The sequence below is a fragment of the Strix aluco genome, chromosome 17 (assembly GCF_031877795.1).
Source record: "Strix aluco isolate bStrAlu1 chromosome 17, bStrAlu1.hap1, whole genome shotgun sequence".
NCBI classification, from domain to species: domain Eukaryota; kingdom Metazoa; phylum Chordata; class Aves; order Strigiformes; family Strigidae; genus Strix; species Strix aluco.
In genome coordinates, this window is record NC_133947.1 from 3,533,883 (window position 1) to 3,549,682 (window position 15,800).

General features: G+C 45.7%; 1 protein-coding gene across 6 annotated transcripts in view; it reads right to left on the minus strand.

Moving 5' to 3' along the window:
* Positions 1–5,378: 5,378 nt before the first annotated feature.
* The window catches only part of SLCO4A1 (solute carrier organic anion transporter family member 4A1), a 31,564-nt gene continuing 21,142 nt past the window's right edge, over positions 5,379–15,800 (minus strand). For all 6 annotated transcript variants that reach the window (XM_074843297.1, XM_074843294.1, XM_074843293.1 and 3 more), the window contains 7 exons: positions 12,171–12,325; positions 11,269–11,464; positions 10,503–10,668; positions 9,719–9,891; positions 9,270–9,334; positions 8,589–8,737; positions 5,379–7,781 (listed from right to left, as the gene is read on the minus strand). In XM_074843297.1, coding sequence (XP_074699398.1) covers positions 7,632–7,781; positions 8,589–8,737; positions 9,270–9,334; positions 9,719–9,891; positions 10,503–10,668; positions 11,269–11,464; positions 12,171–12,325 — 1,054 coding nt within the window. In that variant the 3' untranslated portion in view covers positions 5,379–7,631. The remainder of the gene's footprint in view (positions 7,782–8,588; positions 8,738–9,269; positions 9,335–9,718; positions 9,892–10,502; positions 10,669–11,268; positions 11,465–12,170; positions 12,326–15,800) is intronic.

A 15,800-nucleotide genomic window follows, 5' to 3' on the forward strand; every position in this document is an offset into this window, starting at 1 on the left:
CATGCCCCAGGAATACCCCCTGCTCTGCCAGCACGGAGGAGGGCAGGCTGGTGCTGCAGGCACCTGTCTTAGGCTTCAGCAAGAGACATAAATCTTCTCACATTTATCCTTTTATGAACTGCAAATTCCTGGTCTAGGCGCAAAATAAATTTTAATTTAGATATTTATGAAACTGGAAAAAAAAAAAAGAAATGCAAAATGAAAATGTAGAAATCTGATTCATTTTGATGAAGATAAGTTGTGCAGTTCCAGGTTTTCAGCTCCCTGAAGCTCCAAAGATTAATATTTTTTCCCATGCAGAATGGAAAATCATTACAATTGCTATGGGATAGGAGAAAAAAAAAAATTTCTTGTTCCCTTATACTGCTAATGAGGCACAAAAAATAACAAACCCTCACATTCCAAGATCCTCTCTCTGCATATTCTGTACTTAGGGCTTTTCTCCTACCTCCTACCTCATCACTAATAATCATATAAAAATGCTGAGTATTTTGCAAAGACAGAAATGAGATGCGCCTTCTAGAGACACAACATATTTGCAACTTCAGGCAAAGAGGCATTCTCAGCTACGAAGCTCTGCTAATGAGAGCAACCTTGTGCTTAGTGGGAATGTTAATCAATTAGACATACAGAGCATTAATGATGTTTCTTTTGCCTAATTAGATTAGCAAAACATGAGTACAGTTTTTTGTTGGGTTTTTTTTTTTTTTTCCTTCCAGCTCTCCAGCTTGTGCCTCCCAAACAGCAGCACCCATCTGGCTCCGGGGTGCTCTGGAGGGAGGTATTTCCCCAGGCACCACCCGGGGCTGAGAGCAGCTGGATCGCAGCCCCCTGTGCCCACCCTGGAGATGGACAGGAGAGCATTGCGGGAGCGATGTGGGAAGATTTCTAGCTCTCCCTACAGTTCATTTTTTGAGGCTGAAGGCAGAGGTTTAGCAGCTTGTCAGTGTGCTCTGGGCTGCAGCAGGGACTCCCCCCAGCCCCAGCACCCACAGAGCTGGAGCACATTGGTTCAGTGGATCTCAGGGAGGACCAGATGCTCTCCTGCTTCTTGAGCGTTTGCAGGATTCACAAGGAATGTAAAACCCAACTGGGTGTTCCCATGAGCCATCCCACACAGAGCTACTGAGATCCCAATGGTAACAACAGGGCTATGAAAAAGTGAGATGAGGCTTATCTCTAAGAAAAAAGGAGCACCATTTGATTCAGGGCAAGACAAGAAGCAGATAAGATACCAGAAACACTTACAAGTTCAGAATAATACTGATCTACAAAGTGTGGGATCCCTGAAAAACCCTGATAAACTGTCCCAAGGCTTCATCAGTTTTCTTCCTGGTTATCTGATTTATGCAGGTGCAGGTAACAAACTGCTTAGTGCCCAGCTCCTCAGAGCAGAGACAAAATGAAAGAAACACCCTGCAGTGTTTTAGCAAGAGAATATTCTTAGAGCAGATCCAAGTGAAGTGTTGAAAGGATTGCACAAAACCAAATAATCTTCCCACCTCACTGGTTAGGAATTGTCGATTATCTCATGAAAAAAAAAAAAAAAAGAGGAAGAACTAAGTTTTAACATGTTGTTAAAGAAAAATTAACTGTGCGTGAGAATGTCCCACACTGGGTTTCTTTGGCAACTTGGGCTGTTTCTCAGGAGAAGCTGCTCTTCTGCACAGGGAGCAGCAAGTCTTTAAAAAGTGAGATGGACAACGCCTTATTGACCCTGACTAATGTAAAAAAGCACAAACGTAACAGTGCCCAACAACCTTTTGCTCCGAGTCTAAATGTTTCAGTGTAATTCATGGCATTTCCATGCCGTGCCAGCTCTCCGCTAGCGATGCCGAAGGGGCATGATTTAACCTGTCTCATTCGACTGCTGCCTTCAGCACAGTGAGTGCCACGACCTGCACTTGAGCTGCTACAGACTTACTACTCAGTGAAGGAAGTTAATTGCCCACCCTAGTTAAGTTAATAATGCCCCTTTTTTGGCGCATCGAGCTCGACTCTATTGCTTTTTTCTTCCCAAAGTAAAAAAAAATAAATTAGTGTCTGCATCTCCCAAGGCAAATCCACCACCAACGCATCCTCCCTACAACTACGGGGCAGATTTTATCTGTAATGCCATAGAGCCTTGGATAGCTCATGGTTTTTAATTCTTACCTCTGCTGAGGTGGGAGGCTTTATCTGTGATTCCAGCAACGTTCAAAGCATTGCCCCACTTGGAACAGACTGTATTTTTAAACCAGATAGCTAGTGTAGAAAGAGATCACATATTTCTTATTAGTTTGAACCAGGGCATAATAGTATGTTGAACATTCATGTCTAGAGCTACAGTTTCTATAGTTACTAGTGCATTAGTGTTTCACTGAACTACCACAATATTAATTTTATAGTAGCTCTGCTTCCCCCTTACTGGAAGAGTAAGTTTGTAACGAGGGTTTCTGATGGACTCGTCCCATTGTATATACTTTTAGAAGGTTTCTAGGACCCTCTATTAACCGACAGAGCGCTACTTGGTGATGAAGCAGGCAAGATGTAACACAACTGAAAATTTGAATTTAATGTGAGATTTAGTCTTCTATGTGTCTCTTGGAAATTGGACGGAGGGTCCCTGACTGGAGAAGAAATGCAGCATCTCATCAGAAGGAGCAGAATGGTCTCATTTTCATCTCCTTGAAAGGTCATCTTGCAGGTCAAGATGAAAACTTGAGGGAAGACAAGAAAATTTTGGCATTTATTCTGTTCCAGAGGAAATTATTTTGGTCACAGAAAATGCGAGCACATTCTGCTCCCTCAAATGCCCTCAACAGTTCGACAGAAATCCAGTGCCGTTCCCACAGCAGAGCCACAGCCACCCCACACACCTCCTGGCCACCACCATGTTTGCTGGGCTGGGTCTGCCCATGCTGGTTAAACACACGTTTCCTTTAATCTGCCACTCTTCTTTATTGCTGTTTGGTTTTAAAGCAAACCAGAGAAGTTATTAATTATGAGCCTGATTCAGAACTCACTGGGCTTAGTAAAAGGTTTGCCACTGAGTTCTGCTGGACCAGAGCACCCTGGGGTTATCGCTGTGCTCCAAAACAAGCATCCTTCATAACTGCAGGAAAATGCAGGTAGGCTTTTGTGCACAACAAAAACAAACAAGGCTCTCCCGCAGGGATGTAAAGATTTCATCCTCCTGTAGTTTAATTATTTTTCCACTTCCGTTCCTCACTCTGTGTCGCTTAGTTGACTTCAGACAAATCAATTTCTGTCTTAAGCAAGAGGAGTCAGACCTGAGAAGTCTGATACTGCACGGGCAGAGTAACAGCATGCGGTCTTGGCTAGCCAAGGAAAAAATTTGCTATGGGGCGAAGCAGCTAGGAAATTACCTGTGGATCCCTCTTTACATTGCCCAGATTGCTCTGGTGCTGCCACACACCTCTCTGCCAGCTCGTGGCAAGGCAGAGACAGCTTCACTGTCACAGCCTTTACTCCAAATCATGGTCAGTTATTAGCTCTCTGCAAGGTGTATTTTCCAAAAAGCCCAGCAGCTCCGCTGCTCAGAGCTTCACCAGTGAAGGGGAAGGAGTTGCACAGCTCCAGCCTCTGACCCAGGGCATACGCCAGTGTGGCATCCCCATAGCTAGCCCTGCACCCCCAAAACTATGCTTGCTTTTGATTTCCAGCTTAGTGACAATACAGCAACAACATGCACGAAGGTAAAGGGGGATCAGCACGGGTTACCCACCAAACAGAGGTTAAAGGAAAGGTGAGTCTGGATGGCACTGCAGAGAAGGGATGGTGCTGTTTTGGGAAGTGGAGTTGGGGGTTTTATCTTCACCTCAGAGGGAGGTGAAAGGCTCAGGCTGATAGCAATCTCAGTGATCACATTTGGGGGAAGAAGAAAATCAAGAAGGGAAAATATAAAGAGAGAAACTGCCTTTTGATTGAGAGCTGAGCTCTGCGTCCCTTCTTGGGGAGGCTTCAAATAAGAATTTATCAAGTTCTGTAAAAATAACACAGCTGATCTGTTCAGACCCTCACCTGCTGCATAACTTTCTGATGACAAATGATATCTATTTTTCCCAGAAAGATCTGTTTGGAGATGCTAAAAGTTTTACCTTGGACCTTATCTGGAGCTTATAAAAACACATTTGCGGTTTTGCTGGTGCAAATCTAGAATCCAGTGCACCGGTCTGCCCGTTTCCTTCTATAAAGCAACAAGAACTCGCCCCCCCGGCAGCGCCCGGAGCCGCCGGGACGAGCCACCGTCTCCATCTAGTGGCACCGCGGCCGCGGTCCCCACCCGCGCCCCGCGCAAAACCCGCACCCAGCGGCCGGGAAAAGGGTCTGGGCCTCCCTGAAAAAAAAAAAAAAGGGTGTCTTTCTTTTGATGCAATCAAAATATATCAATCTGTTGGGTTTTGGGGTTTTTTTCCTTCCTCAATTAGATATATATCTAAGTATAAAAAGTGAATTATCAGTATTTACTCCCGTTCCCATCTATGGCAAGAACTAAGCCAGGGCTTTGTAGGACAAGGGAGCCCAGGAAAGCGAGGGGGGTGCAGAGGCATTTAAGGCTCTTCTGCACACAGGTGAAGAGGAGAGGCCACGTTAGCAGGAAACGGGGAGGCAGCTCTGCAAAACCATCCGTGTATCACATTCAAAGCTTTTATTTGCTGTCATTTTAGGAACTCCAGGAAGCTTCCAAACAAACTCCTCCCTAGAGCAAAACGGCTCATTGACCGCCTGGGTCTGTGTCTACAATAAATAACATTCAGTTCTTCCTGCTTGGACTCCCTTCTGGGTGCTCATTTGTTTTAGTTCCCTGTGGCTTTTCCTCAATACCAACCACTGTTTGCTTGCGTTTAACAGCATGAATCACCCCTTAAGCAAACCACAGGTGACACAGGACTTTAACCTCATTGACGTAGCGTAGGTCTGGGAGAAACTCCACGGCTTTAACGGGGTTGGTCTGTGGATGAAGGAGGGCAGAGTATTGCCCTGCCCTCTTCATTCTTCTTCTCCAGCAACGAAAAAACCTCATTTTGCCTTCAAAAGCAATTATCCTGTCTTGGGAGAGGGTAAATCAGTAGGAGACCCCAACCCACAGGGTTGCAATGTCACCTGCTGTCCCACCAGTCAGATGATGCTGCCTGCAGCTCCTGTATCCACGAGGGGCTTTATTAACACTACAATTTAATCACAAACCTAAATCCAAACTCTCCTTGGAGACATCACGATGACCTTCAGTGAAGCCTGGACCCCTATGGGGTGTCCCTGTCCCCATTTGCAGGAGGCTCTGTGGCTCGGGGTTCCCAGGCAGCAGGATCCAGCCCACCCCTGCCGAGAACAGCAGCTGGGAAAGGGTGACAACTGATGAAAAACACGCACACAAGTACCTGTGAAATACTGATTATATTTCTATGCTTTTATAGCAATATAATACTTCATATGAGACTGAGAAACATATTTTCAAATATTTTAAGTTACCTGTACACCTACATAACCTGTTTATTAAGGAATGCCTTGTTACTGCTTACTTAAATCCATGACTTACCAGTCCCACAGCAACATAATAAATGCCCAGAATCCCACGAGCTTTTCTTTTGCTCTGGAAACACCACACTCAGATAAAGCTCATTTTATAAACACTAGAATTGCATTGCAATATACATATATATATATTAAGAAAAACTTCTACCTTTCATAAATACATCATACATAAAATGTTCCCAAAATACATTCATGCATTTTCCGCATTGAAGATCCCTGCTTGTACCCAAAGTGTCTGTAAGCTGGGAAGGGCAATTGCTGGGCAATGCCTGGAGCCAGGCTCGTGTTTGCAGGTGGCTCCCAACTCAGGTGCAGGTTGTGAAGAAGCCTTTGGTGTTTGGGTGGTGCTGGGGTTAACTCCTGCATCAGTGAGTCTAATCCTGCCTCTCTGGAAAAACAGGGCTCTCCTGCACTCTGTGCTCCAGCAAAGCTGCACCAGCTGCCCGTGTTCAAGCAGCCAAAAGTCACCCTCTATCTCACCCTTAGGACTTCTAGATTTCCCAGCAGTTACTGGAGATGCTCAAGTCTCTCCTAGCACTTGACAGAGGCTGGGAAACAAGGGCTTTGGAAGCAGGAAGGTCACTGCCTGGCTTTGGTGGAAGGGGATCTGTGAATGGAAGAAGCTGCTTTCTTGACTGCCCTTGACCTGAAGATTGACCACGCTCCCAGCGCCACCATCCCTGTCTGCAACGGGAATGGCTTTGCCTCTGCTCTGAGAGTCAGTCCTTTGCTAACGAAGGAAACAAATGCCCATCCCGTGTCCATTTATGAAAGCATAAATACACAAAATATACAAAAACATCTACAAAGTAATTCTAAGTAGCAGCTGGCACAAAAGAAGTGCCAGTTTTGCAGCTCAGTAATGTGGGTCCTGTCCCCGTGAACGTGGTTTATACAGTGTAGGACTCCAGGGGTTGGCCACAGCCCTCCCCTGGAGCTGTACCTGGATTGTGTGGCTGTGCAAATACAGGCAGACTAAGCACTAACCTCGCCTGATCTGGGTTGAGAGGGAAGCCAGACATACGCCTGCCTAAATACCACTTTTTCCCCCCTCAGACAGGTCCTGGACAATATTGCAAGTGCACATTCAAACGTCATATTGGGAATGCTGCCCTCTCTACTTGCAAGCACCCAGTTACAAGTCAGCACCCCCTTTCCACAAGACAGTCTGTCCTTAGGGCAAGCTATCCCTTAAGCTAGCGGTCTAAGAGACAAATTAAATTAATTCTGACTTTTCTTATCTATGTCTACAGAGCAACCAAAGAGAAGCATTGCATAGATCTGTATCTCACGTCTTCCCGCACCCAACAAACAGCAAGAAGTAAGTTCAAGTTTTGTGCAGTACATTACAAAAGGCATCGCCTTTAAACAACGCAAGAAAAATAATGAAGTGTCCACCACGGTGTAAACCCTGCAATGAAACGAGGCAGTGAACATACAGCGCTCGGCAGCTCTCAGGGATGGCTGCCTGTAGTGTACTGATGAATTTGTTAGACAAATCTCCTCTCAAACCTATCTCCCATCGCACAGTAATATGAATTTGCATAATTAGATAACCCGCTCCTGAACAAAAGGAGCGATGCTGTGTGTCACAGGAAGGAGGAGGACGCTGCCGGGGCGTCTGCTTGGCATACAGTAGTTTAAGGGCCAGTCGTCCTCCTTGCAATGCAGACTGCAGGACAGCAGGGCTCTTTTCAGCCTTAGGAAGTCTCAACAGAAGTTTTGCTACAGTTGGCTTTACAACTGAGATATCAGGGCCCAGATCCTCTGGTGGTTTAAACCCCACATGCTCCATTGGAGTTACCAGTGCTTATTTCCACAAGTGGAGAATGTGGTCCTTGCTTGTCACAGACATAGAATAAAGCTACGGTAGCCCTTTCTTTAAAGAGAATTAAGTAACTACATATGGCATCAGCTCACAATGTTAAATGTGCGCTGTTAAGAAAATAGCAAGCACACCAGTGGTTAATTAAATTATTTATCTTGGACTAAAAAAAGTGATAATATTACTAGTAATTAAAAAAGCCCCTAGAGACTGCCTAACGTCTTCTCATTGTATTTTTGAGACTGAGAAAGTCACTTGCACGTTTACAACGCTATATATCCCCTTCCGCCGGCAGTGAAGGTTTGTGTTCCTGGAGGTCACAGTTGCCGTTTTCAGATGTATCCGAGCTGCCCGGAGCTGACTCTGGTGATGGGGGTTTGTAGAGTAAACAGGCAACTATAAAGAAGGTTGTCCCAAGCACCTGCAACCACAAGGACATCCGTTACTCTCTGCTCCCCCCAAAACCAGGTGCCTAGCCCTCATCTGGGATGAGATTTAATGACCAAGCTTTGGGGAGGAGATGATGCTGAAGGCCAGCCTGGGCAGCAGACCAATGCACAGAGCTGGAAAGGGCAAAAGTCTGAATTTAGCCAGCCCCCTGGCAATGGGACAGTGAGAATTTGGAAAGCTGTTCAGCCCCACACGGGCACCCAGAGAACAGTGCTGTAAGGACTGACACCACCTGAGCCATTTGCTGGAAGGTTTTTGAAAGGCTCTTTGTCACAGCAACTGCTAAACACTACTACCTAGGGCAAGAGCTTGTTTGGGAGCAGTTAAAGTGATGGTTTTCAGCTAATAAATAAGAAATACAGAGCTAAGCTCTCTTTATTTTCTAGCAGTGATCGAGAATGGTTATTTACAGCCTGCCCACAATGCCATCCTTCACTCTCACTAACACACTGCAGTTATATATTTTACTCCGTTTCTATCAAAAAAATCACTTCGGTAACTGTTGGGAGGAGATATTTCATATGGTGCAACAGAAGCTGTAAGCCTAGAAAGTAATGGGAATTTAAGAGAATGATGGTGCCTGGAGCACTATTACCTGGTGAGAAGCAAATGGATCTTTTGCCTTCCCTGAGAACATTTCTTGTGTGAAGGTATAATCTGGGTTGGGGGAGGGCAGATCAGGACAACCCAATTTCGTAAAATTCTCTCCCAGAGCAAAACGCTATCTCCTAACGACCTGCTCACTTTATCAGACAGGGAAGTTAACAGGCAGCATCACCTTGTAGACCAGTCCAGCGATGAGGGTGTATCGGCTCATGGCTAAGTTCTGGTATACGTAGCAAGAACCCTGCTCGCCGCACTGGTCCTGCCAGAGCAGGCAGGATTTATCAATCATGGACCCAAAGGCGATGGGGCCAGGGATGCCTCCTGTGGGAAGAGAGCGGGGACCTTCAGTTTAGGCAGCACCTACACACCAGCCTTACAAGACACAAGGTGCTTGCAGAAAAGCATCAGGCTTTGCTGCTACCATGATTAAGCAAACTCATCCTGCCATCTAGAGCCCCGAGTTATCCAAAATACACTGAATTTCAAGACATCAGAGTGCAGCAGGTCTTTAGACCATCCTGACCTACATGTTGCACAAGAGCCAAAAGACATACAGGAGCTTCAATACCTCTGCTCCTTTTTTCTTAAAATAAGGACACGTTGCTAGGACATTGCTCCTCTACCCCACCTGTGACGAGTTACAAAATCCTTCATTCAGTTCCCAAATCATATGCAAAGGCAATTAGGTTTTTCTGAATGACAGCAAACAAGAGAAAGCATCCTCCTTTCAACAGCACATGTCCTACCCCCTTCTTCTCCAGCCCAACACGTTTTCTTTTTAGGTTAACAGCTTGGCACATCCTCCACAAAGCCAACAGACCACACTGGTGCCCAAATTCATGCTGTTCCATACCTAGTGTTCGTACTACAATCCACTGGATCCCGAGTGCAAATGACCTTTGTCTGTCGGAGACACACCTGGGGAAAAAAAGGGGATTGTTTAAAAATGCTGCCAGGCTGCATGACACCTCCCCACCCTGCAACGCCATGCACTTGGGTTGAGCACGCTTGGGAGCTCCATCCCCTCTGGAGATCAAGGTTCACCCCAGCGCAATGTCCCCCACCACTGCTGTGAACTGGGACACACATGCGGGTGTCCCATGTCATGAGGATAGAGCTGCCAGTGCTAAGATTTGCTTTTCCAGCTAGACAGGGAAGGGAGTCCTGATGTCTCCAGGCTGCCAGTAACAAGGTGGTTCCCATCACATGTTCCCCACAGCTTGAGCCAGCAGGATAAAGTGGAGAGGTGGATATCGGGGCCTCTTGCAGTGCTGGCAGAGGGTGGGGTGATCCCGTGCTTACCGCAGAGTGGCAGTCAGGGCAGGAATACTGCTCAGGAAGGTGAAGAGGATCACCACGAACATGAAGAACAGGAGCAAGGGCCTTTTCTCACAAGAGGAGGTGCATTTCCCTGCCTCTGCATCACCGGGGCCGGGCAGGAGGGTTTTCTCAATGCAACTACACTCGTAATAGACCTGGGAAAGAAAGGTCAGTAGGTGGTTTGCCAGGGACAGCATGGAGATAGTCAAAGCTTTGAAAAGGAAGAAAGTCACGGATGGTAGAAACCAGCCAGTTTTGCTCCCAGGGCAGAGCGAAGCAGAAATCAAGTTGCATTCTCAACACACCTCTCTTTCAAAACAGGTTATTAAATAAAAGAAATTAACCTTGCCAGACAGCCCTTGAATGCTGAATGTCATCACTACTGTTCTTAAGCCTTTGCCTGTCTCTGTGAGTGACATGCTGGAAGGATGAGGAGATGCATCATGTTCACTGAAGATCCAAAATAAGCACTAGGGCAGAAATTAGGTGCCTACCAAGCTCCCTGCCTGCGTGATTTACCACGGATATCAGTTTGACCCAGAGGGAGTCAAAACCGGTTAGACAGATTGAGAGAAGCAAAGCAGGGTGACCTCAGGGTACCTTCTGCTTTCACCCTAGGTGGTGCCTGAGAGCATCCACCCTGCACTGGGCTTTTACACTGATTTTCAGCAAAGCTCAAAGCTATGGAGACTTTTGCAGACCCAGCCAAAACACTCCAAAGAAAATGTGCCACCACCTTGTTAACACACAGTGCTTTTGAACATACCTTCTTGCCATTCCTGAGGTTTTCGGACACTTTTCTGCACCCAGCATGGCAGGGAGAGTAATACATAACATCATCGCTCCCACAGACAGGGCTGTAGGTCTCCCGTAGACAGCCACACTCAGCGTTGCAGGCTGCTGTCAGGTTTAGGTGGCCACCAGGCAAAGCACTAAAGGAAACACAGAAGCAGTCAGCGGGGAGACATTGAACAGCATTTTCCAGGAGGAAATTGGTAGAGCAAGAGAAGGAGGGACGGTAGAAGACGTGGTAGATCCCCAAGTAGCATAAAGCCAGGCTTGGGAAGGCTTTCATCTCACCCAATTTTAACCATGAAGAGGAATCGTGCCCTGGAGCTGTCTCTTTCCCACAGCTACCACGGGAGTTTAAGTGACCAGCTCATAGGGAGACACCTCCATTTGAAGAGGAGATTCGCCTTTTTAGTCCAGTTTATCCCACTGGATAGAGATGGGGGACTGTTTCAGTTGCTGTGAAGGCAACTGAAGAGTGGAGTATTTTACACTCTGGCACTGCTGATCTCTCCTCCCTCACTAAAGAGGGAGCCTCTTCCACAAGCTCCAACTAGAAGCAAAAATTAGGACATCTATATTCTGGGTCTCACCCTCAGTATCTGCCTGTAAGACTGACTGGACATCATCTTCCATCACCAACACATCCACACATGACTACCACCAGCACCACATATTTGGCATTATCCTTCTATTCTGACCAGGGCGATGCAGCACAAGACAGATGGGGTGATTGTTATTACCTTCCCTCGTACATCTGGGTTACTCCTGCCATCGGCATGTTAGGGCAGTGAATAAAAAAAATGAATATAGACAGCAGACTTGACACTGTGCAAAGTAAACACAATTTGATGATTCCTGAACAGCGGAGTTTGAATTTATTCACAAGGAATCCTCCCAGGAATGTGCCTCCCCCTCCAGCTGGCACAACCAGATAACCTGAAAAAAAAAAAAAAAAAAAAATAAAAAAACCACCAAAACAAAACACAGAGGCAAGTTTATAAATGTCAGCAAGGAATTTTCATGTTTGAATATATTAACTAGTGTGTCTGCTTGAGAATAACTCCTTGGTGGCTGTGTGGCTTCTTGGTGGGAGTTCAGTGGACTTTGCTACAGTAGGTGGTCCTCTGTAGCAGCTCAGGTAATGTGGCACGAGCCTGGTAAGGCAGCTTTTCCTATCCAGAGATCATAAAACAGACTCTCCAAGGAGCACATCATAAGTACTGATGCTTGTTGGACATTACTTCCTCAATCTGTGATATGGCAGCTAAGTGAGAATCTTCCAAGTTTCAGGATGCTGACAAAAGTAAGTCCTCCAGTTCAGACGTGCCTTGTTAGAGGAAACATTTAGTTAATATTTTCTGGTAATGCACTAGTAGGAACAGACTACAGTTATTTTGCCTTCCTCTAGAGGGTAACAGATGGCTACAGAAGGACACGTTTCTTCCTGATGTCAGTAGATACAGCTCTGAAAATGCACTTGGTACAGATGTGCTGACGGGAAATGATCCTATCTAATAGCTGAAGACAATACCCACTCTGTAAATGAACTGCGAAAAGCGTTTGTCTCCATTCTAAGTGAGCTACAGTGCCCTTATATTTGTAAGCAAAATGGGAAAACATTGCAAAAACCTTGTTTTCTTACCAAAAAAGGTAGCAGCTTCAGAGGCACTTAAACTAAACTGAGACTCCAAGAACTTGGGTCCAAACGTGGACATCCCAGCAATGAGGGTGGCTTCGGTTGCTCCTGCTAAGCAGAGGAAGATGAAAGTGGGGTTCTTCAGAAGCAGCAGTACTGATCTGGGAAGGACAAATATACTGGAATTGAATCACTGTGGCACATTTTGATCTCAGGTCTGTCCCCTATCTTCAAGTCAGAAGCACCACATGTAAGACGAGGCAGCATCCCACCATGCTGCAACTCTTCGAAAGAAAAAAACAAAAGGGAGCTAATTGGAATTTGAAAGAGCAGAGAGTTTCCCCGCTTATGCTTATTGACCCCTACCAGCCAAGGAAGGATGCTGAGGAGACCCTCACTTCTCCCTGTGTACCTGCACAGAGTAGATGTTGGTGCTCTGGGGGAGACAGTCTTCAATGAAGGTGAGGATCAACAGTTTGTCCTTAAAATCCGCCTTTCTATATAACATCTCTCATGCACTAACTTGCTCTGGCTCTTGTTCCTGTTGAGCATTGTCCTGACTATCTTCAGGCACCTAACAGATGTGCTTACCCTGGCCACCTTTTATAGCCCCGTTGGCTATAGCCAACCACCCAGGAAATCTGAGGAATGTCAACCAAACACCTAAAATGGGAGCCAATAATCTGGGACTCTCCCCTGTGGACCTCATGAGGGCACCAGATGGGTCTATTTATCTCATGAGCAGGTTCAAAATGGGGACTGGATACCAGCAGTGTGTGTGTGATGTAATTCACACTCCAGGTGCCCACAACTTGTATATGGATCATTTCAGTGGTAATTTTCCAACATTTAGGGCCAGGCTGAGTATCTTCCACTTCTAAATGGGGCAATACTGAAAGGACACCACTCCTCACCAAATCTCAATCATTTCAAGGTTTGATTAGTCCCTGACGGCAGTTATCTTGGGACTCCCAACTCAAACAACTAAGACAGGGAGCAAAGTTGTGTTATATCCTCACAAACGCACATGCTACTCATGTGCACCCACATCCTCATGAGAATAACAGTCTCTGATAACCATAGATGTTTTGAAACTCAGGGGAAATACCAAGCAAGCCTTTCTATATGGAGGAAGAACCTCCAAGACACCTTATATCCCACTGGAAAACAGAAAGCGATCTTTCTCCCACAGTCTAAGCACAGTTTTACTTTAAGCTTAATGTGTAAGCTGAGCAAATACATTTTCTTTTCGACCCACTGGGATTTAGTAGAGAGCCACAGATATGCCTGAAAAATTGCCATGTGTCATTTATATGCAGAAAGATGATCCAGCAACGATTCCATCTCAGAGACACAGAAATACCCTCAGGCACATGGGATGGTCTCAATTATCTCTCACTATCTCGGATATTGGACTAAGAGGGTTGACACTGCTTTGCAGAGAGCGTTTTGTAACACACTTGAAATTCTGCCACGTGACTTCCCCCAAGCCTAGCCCGGACCAGTACCACAGACCATCTCATTTCCAAGACAGGCACAACCCTGTCATTCTGCAGCGATGGGGATGCCGAGGGATCCTCGCTAAATTAAAAGGCAGTCACTTACCACCTACTGCTTTGGAGAAAACGTGAAATCAGAGGAAACCTACTGTAGTGCAACTGAGAGATGTGCCGAGGTTCAGCATCAGATTTGTGCAACTTCATGCACATAAAAGGAGAATTTCATTATACCAAGAGAACAAAGAAGCTGAAAGACAAATACCACACATTCTTACACCTGGATTACAGGGGCCTCTATACCAACCATTGTCTAGCTGTTGGGATTAGTTTAATTTACTATTTTCCAGGAATGATCTTTTCGATTGTGCTTTATTTGGAAGCACAAAGCCTAATCACTCAGCAAGAAAACACTTCTTGTGGACCTCGTGTCTGATGTAGAAATTGTACAATGCCTTTACCTTTTACAGTTCAAGAGAAAAGAGAGGAGTTGTTCTCTGTCACTAGTGTGACTTTGTGCCTGTCGGCCAAAGGTTACAGGTTAGACTTGCAGGTAGAAAATGCAGAGGAACTCCTTCCAGCGCTAAGAGTAAGGATTTACTTATTTAATCCATTTGTAGACAGAAGATGTAGTTCTGAGGAGCTATGGCACATAAAACCTTATCAAAGTCAACACAGACCTTTTCATTGCTATCAGTAGGATTTTAATCACACACAGAAACCACCTAATTCTTCAGTAGCCTTGAATGTCCTCAGCTCTGGCAGCCAAAGGGATTTCAGGAAGCTCAGCACTGCCAAGAAACGAATCCCACCATCTATAAAAGCCTGATCCTGCAAGTCTTTACTGATATGGGCACATATAGGTACTCTTTCCTCATGAAAGGTCCTGCTGAGTAGGTTGGGACCACCTGTACAATCAGAGCCTGCTACTCTGAGGAACACCTGCATGCCCAGGACACCTCAGACCGTAACAGAGTACAGCTACAAGTTAATGAGTCATTAACAATAGACAAGCATTTATGCAATCTTAAGAGCATGTGAATGGGGACTTTTCCAGCACAAAATGACACCTACTGTCATCACCACCAAGGGAACAGAGGGCAGCACATATGTTCCACGGGAATATAAACTATCTCCCTTTACAATGCATGGAAGCTGTAGCAAAGCCCTGAGACAAACTGAAGCCCCACCCTGCCACCTCATCCAAGAGGTATGAGCGAAACATTGACCGTAGCTTCTCGTGTTGAAGATCAGCCCTTGGCAGACCAGTGAATCATCCTCACAAACTCCTTCCTGTAGCTCGCTAGCACAAAGCCTCCTCTCCTGGCACGGCTCTACATGTCTCCTGTTTAAATCCCTCTGCACTGACAGCATGAGTTATTTCATGAGAGCAATCATATGGAACCAGAGGAAGGAAAATGCCATTTTATCAGGCCTTTTCAACCCAAGAATTAAGACAGAAGTCTCTTCAGGGCAGAGGATTAAGCTGTATGGGCTGCATTCCTGTAAGCTCCTGCTCTTCGGCAGCACTGTGAATACAGCAATTCATTAAGCTTGCGTAGAAAGGACATGATGGCATGGAATAGTATTTTATTTCATCAGTATTTCTGCTTATCTTTGTGAGACACTTACTGTCCGTACTGTGAGAAAATATGTAGCATCCAATCCCTTACTAAAACAAAAGCAACAGTGTCCTTCGGCCTCACTCTCCAGCCTGGTCCACGTGTCCAAGAGCTGCACGCACAGATGTGATCTCCTCTTTAATGCAAGTTTCCAGAATAGCAAGCCTTTAAGGCACTTCCCTTTTATTAATCAAAAGCAGGGAACACAAAAGTCTGTTGGGTTTTTGCTTTCAAACGAAAACCACACTGAGACCTAGACTGATCTGCATTGTTTGATATGAGCTGCCCACCCATGGGTATTTGTTCTTCAGGAACGAGGGGTGAAAGAAGATGCTCCCGGAGGAGGGCTGCCTCCGTACCCACTGTCAGACAGCCTTCACCAAGAAACAGCGGGAGCTTTGTTCCAGATAAGCAAGAAAAGCATCAACCACTGAATTTCTCCCTCTCTGCTACCCTGTTTGTGTTGGTTTTAGTCATAACCTTATCATTATTTAAATGCAGGTTTTGAATTTAATTTC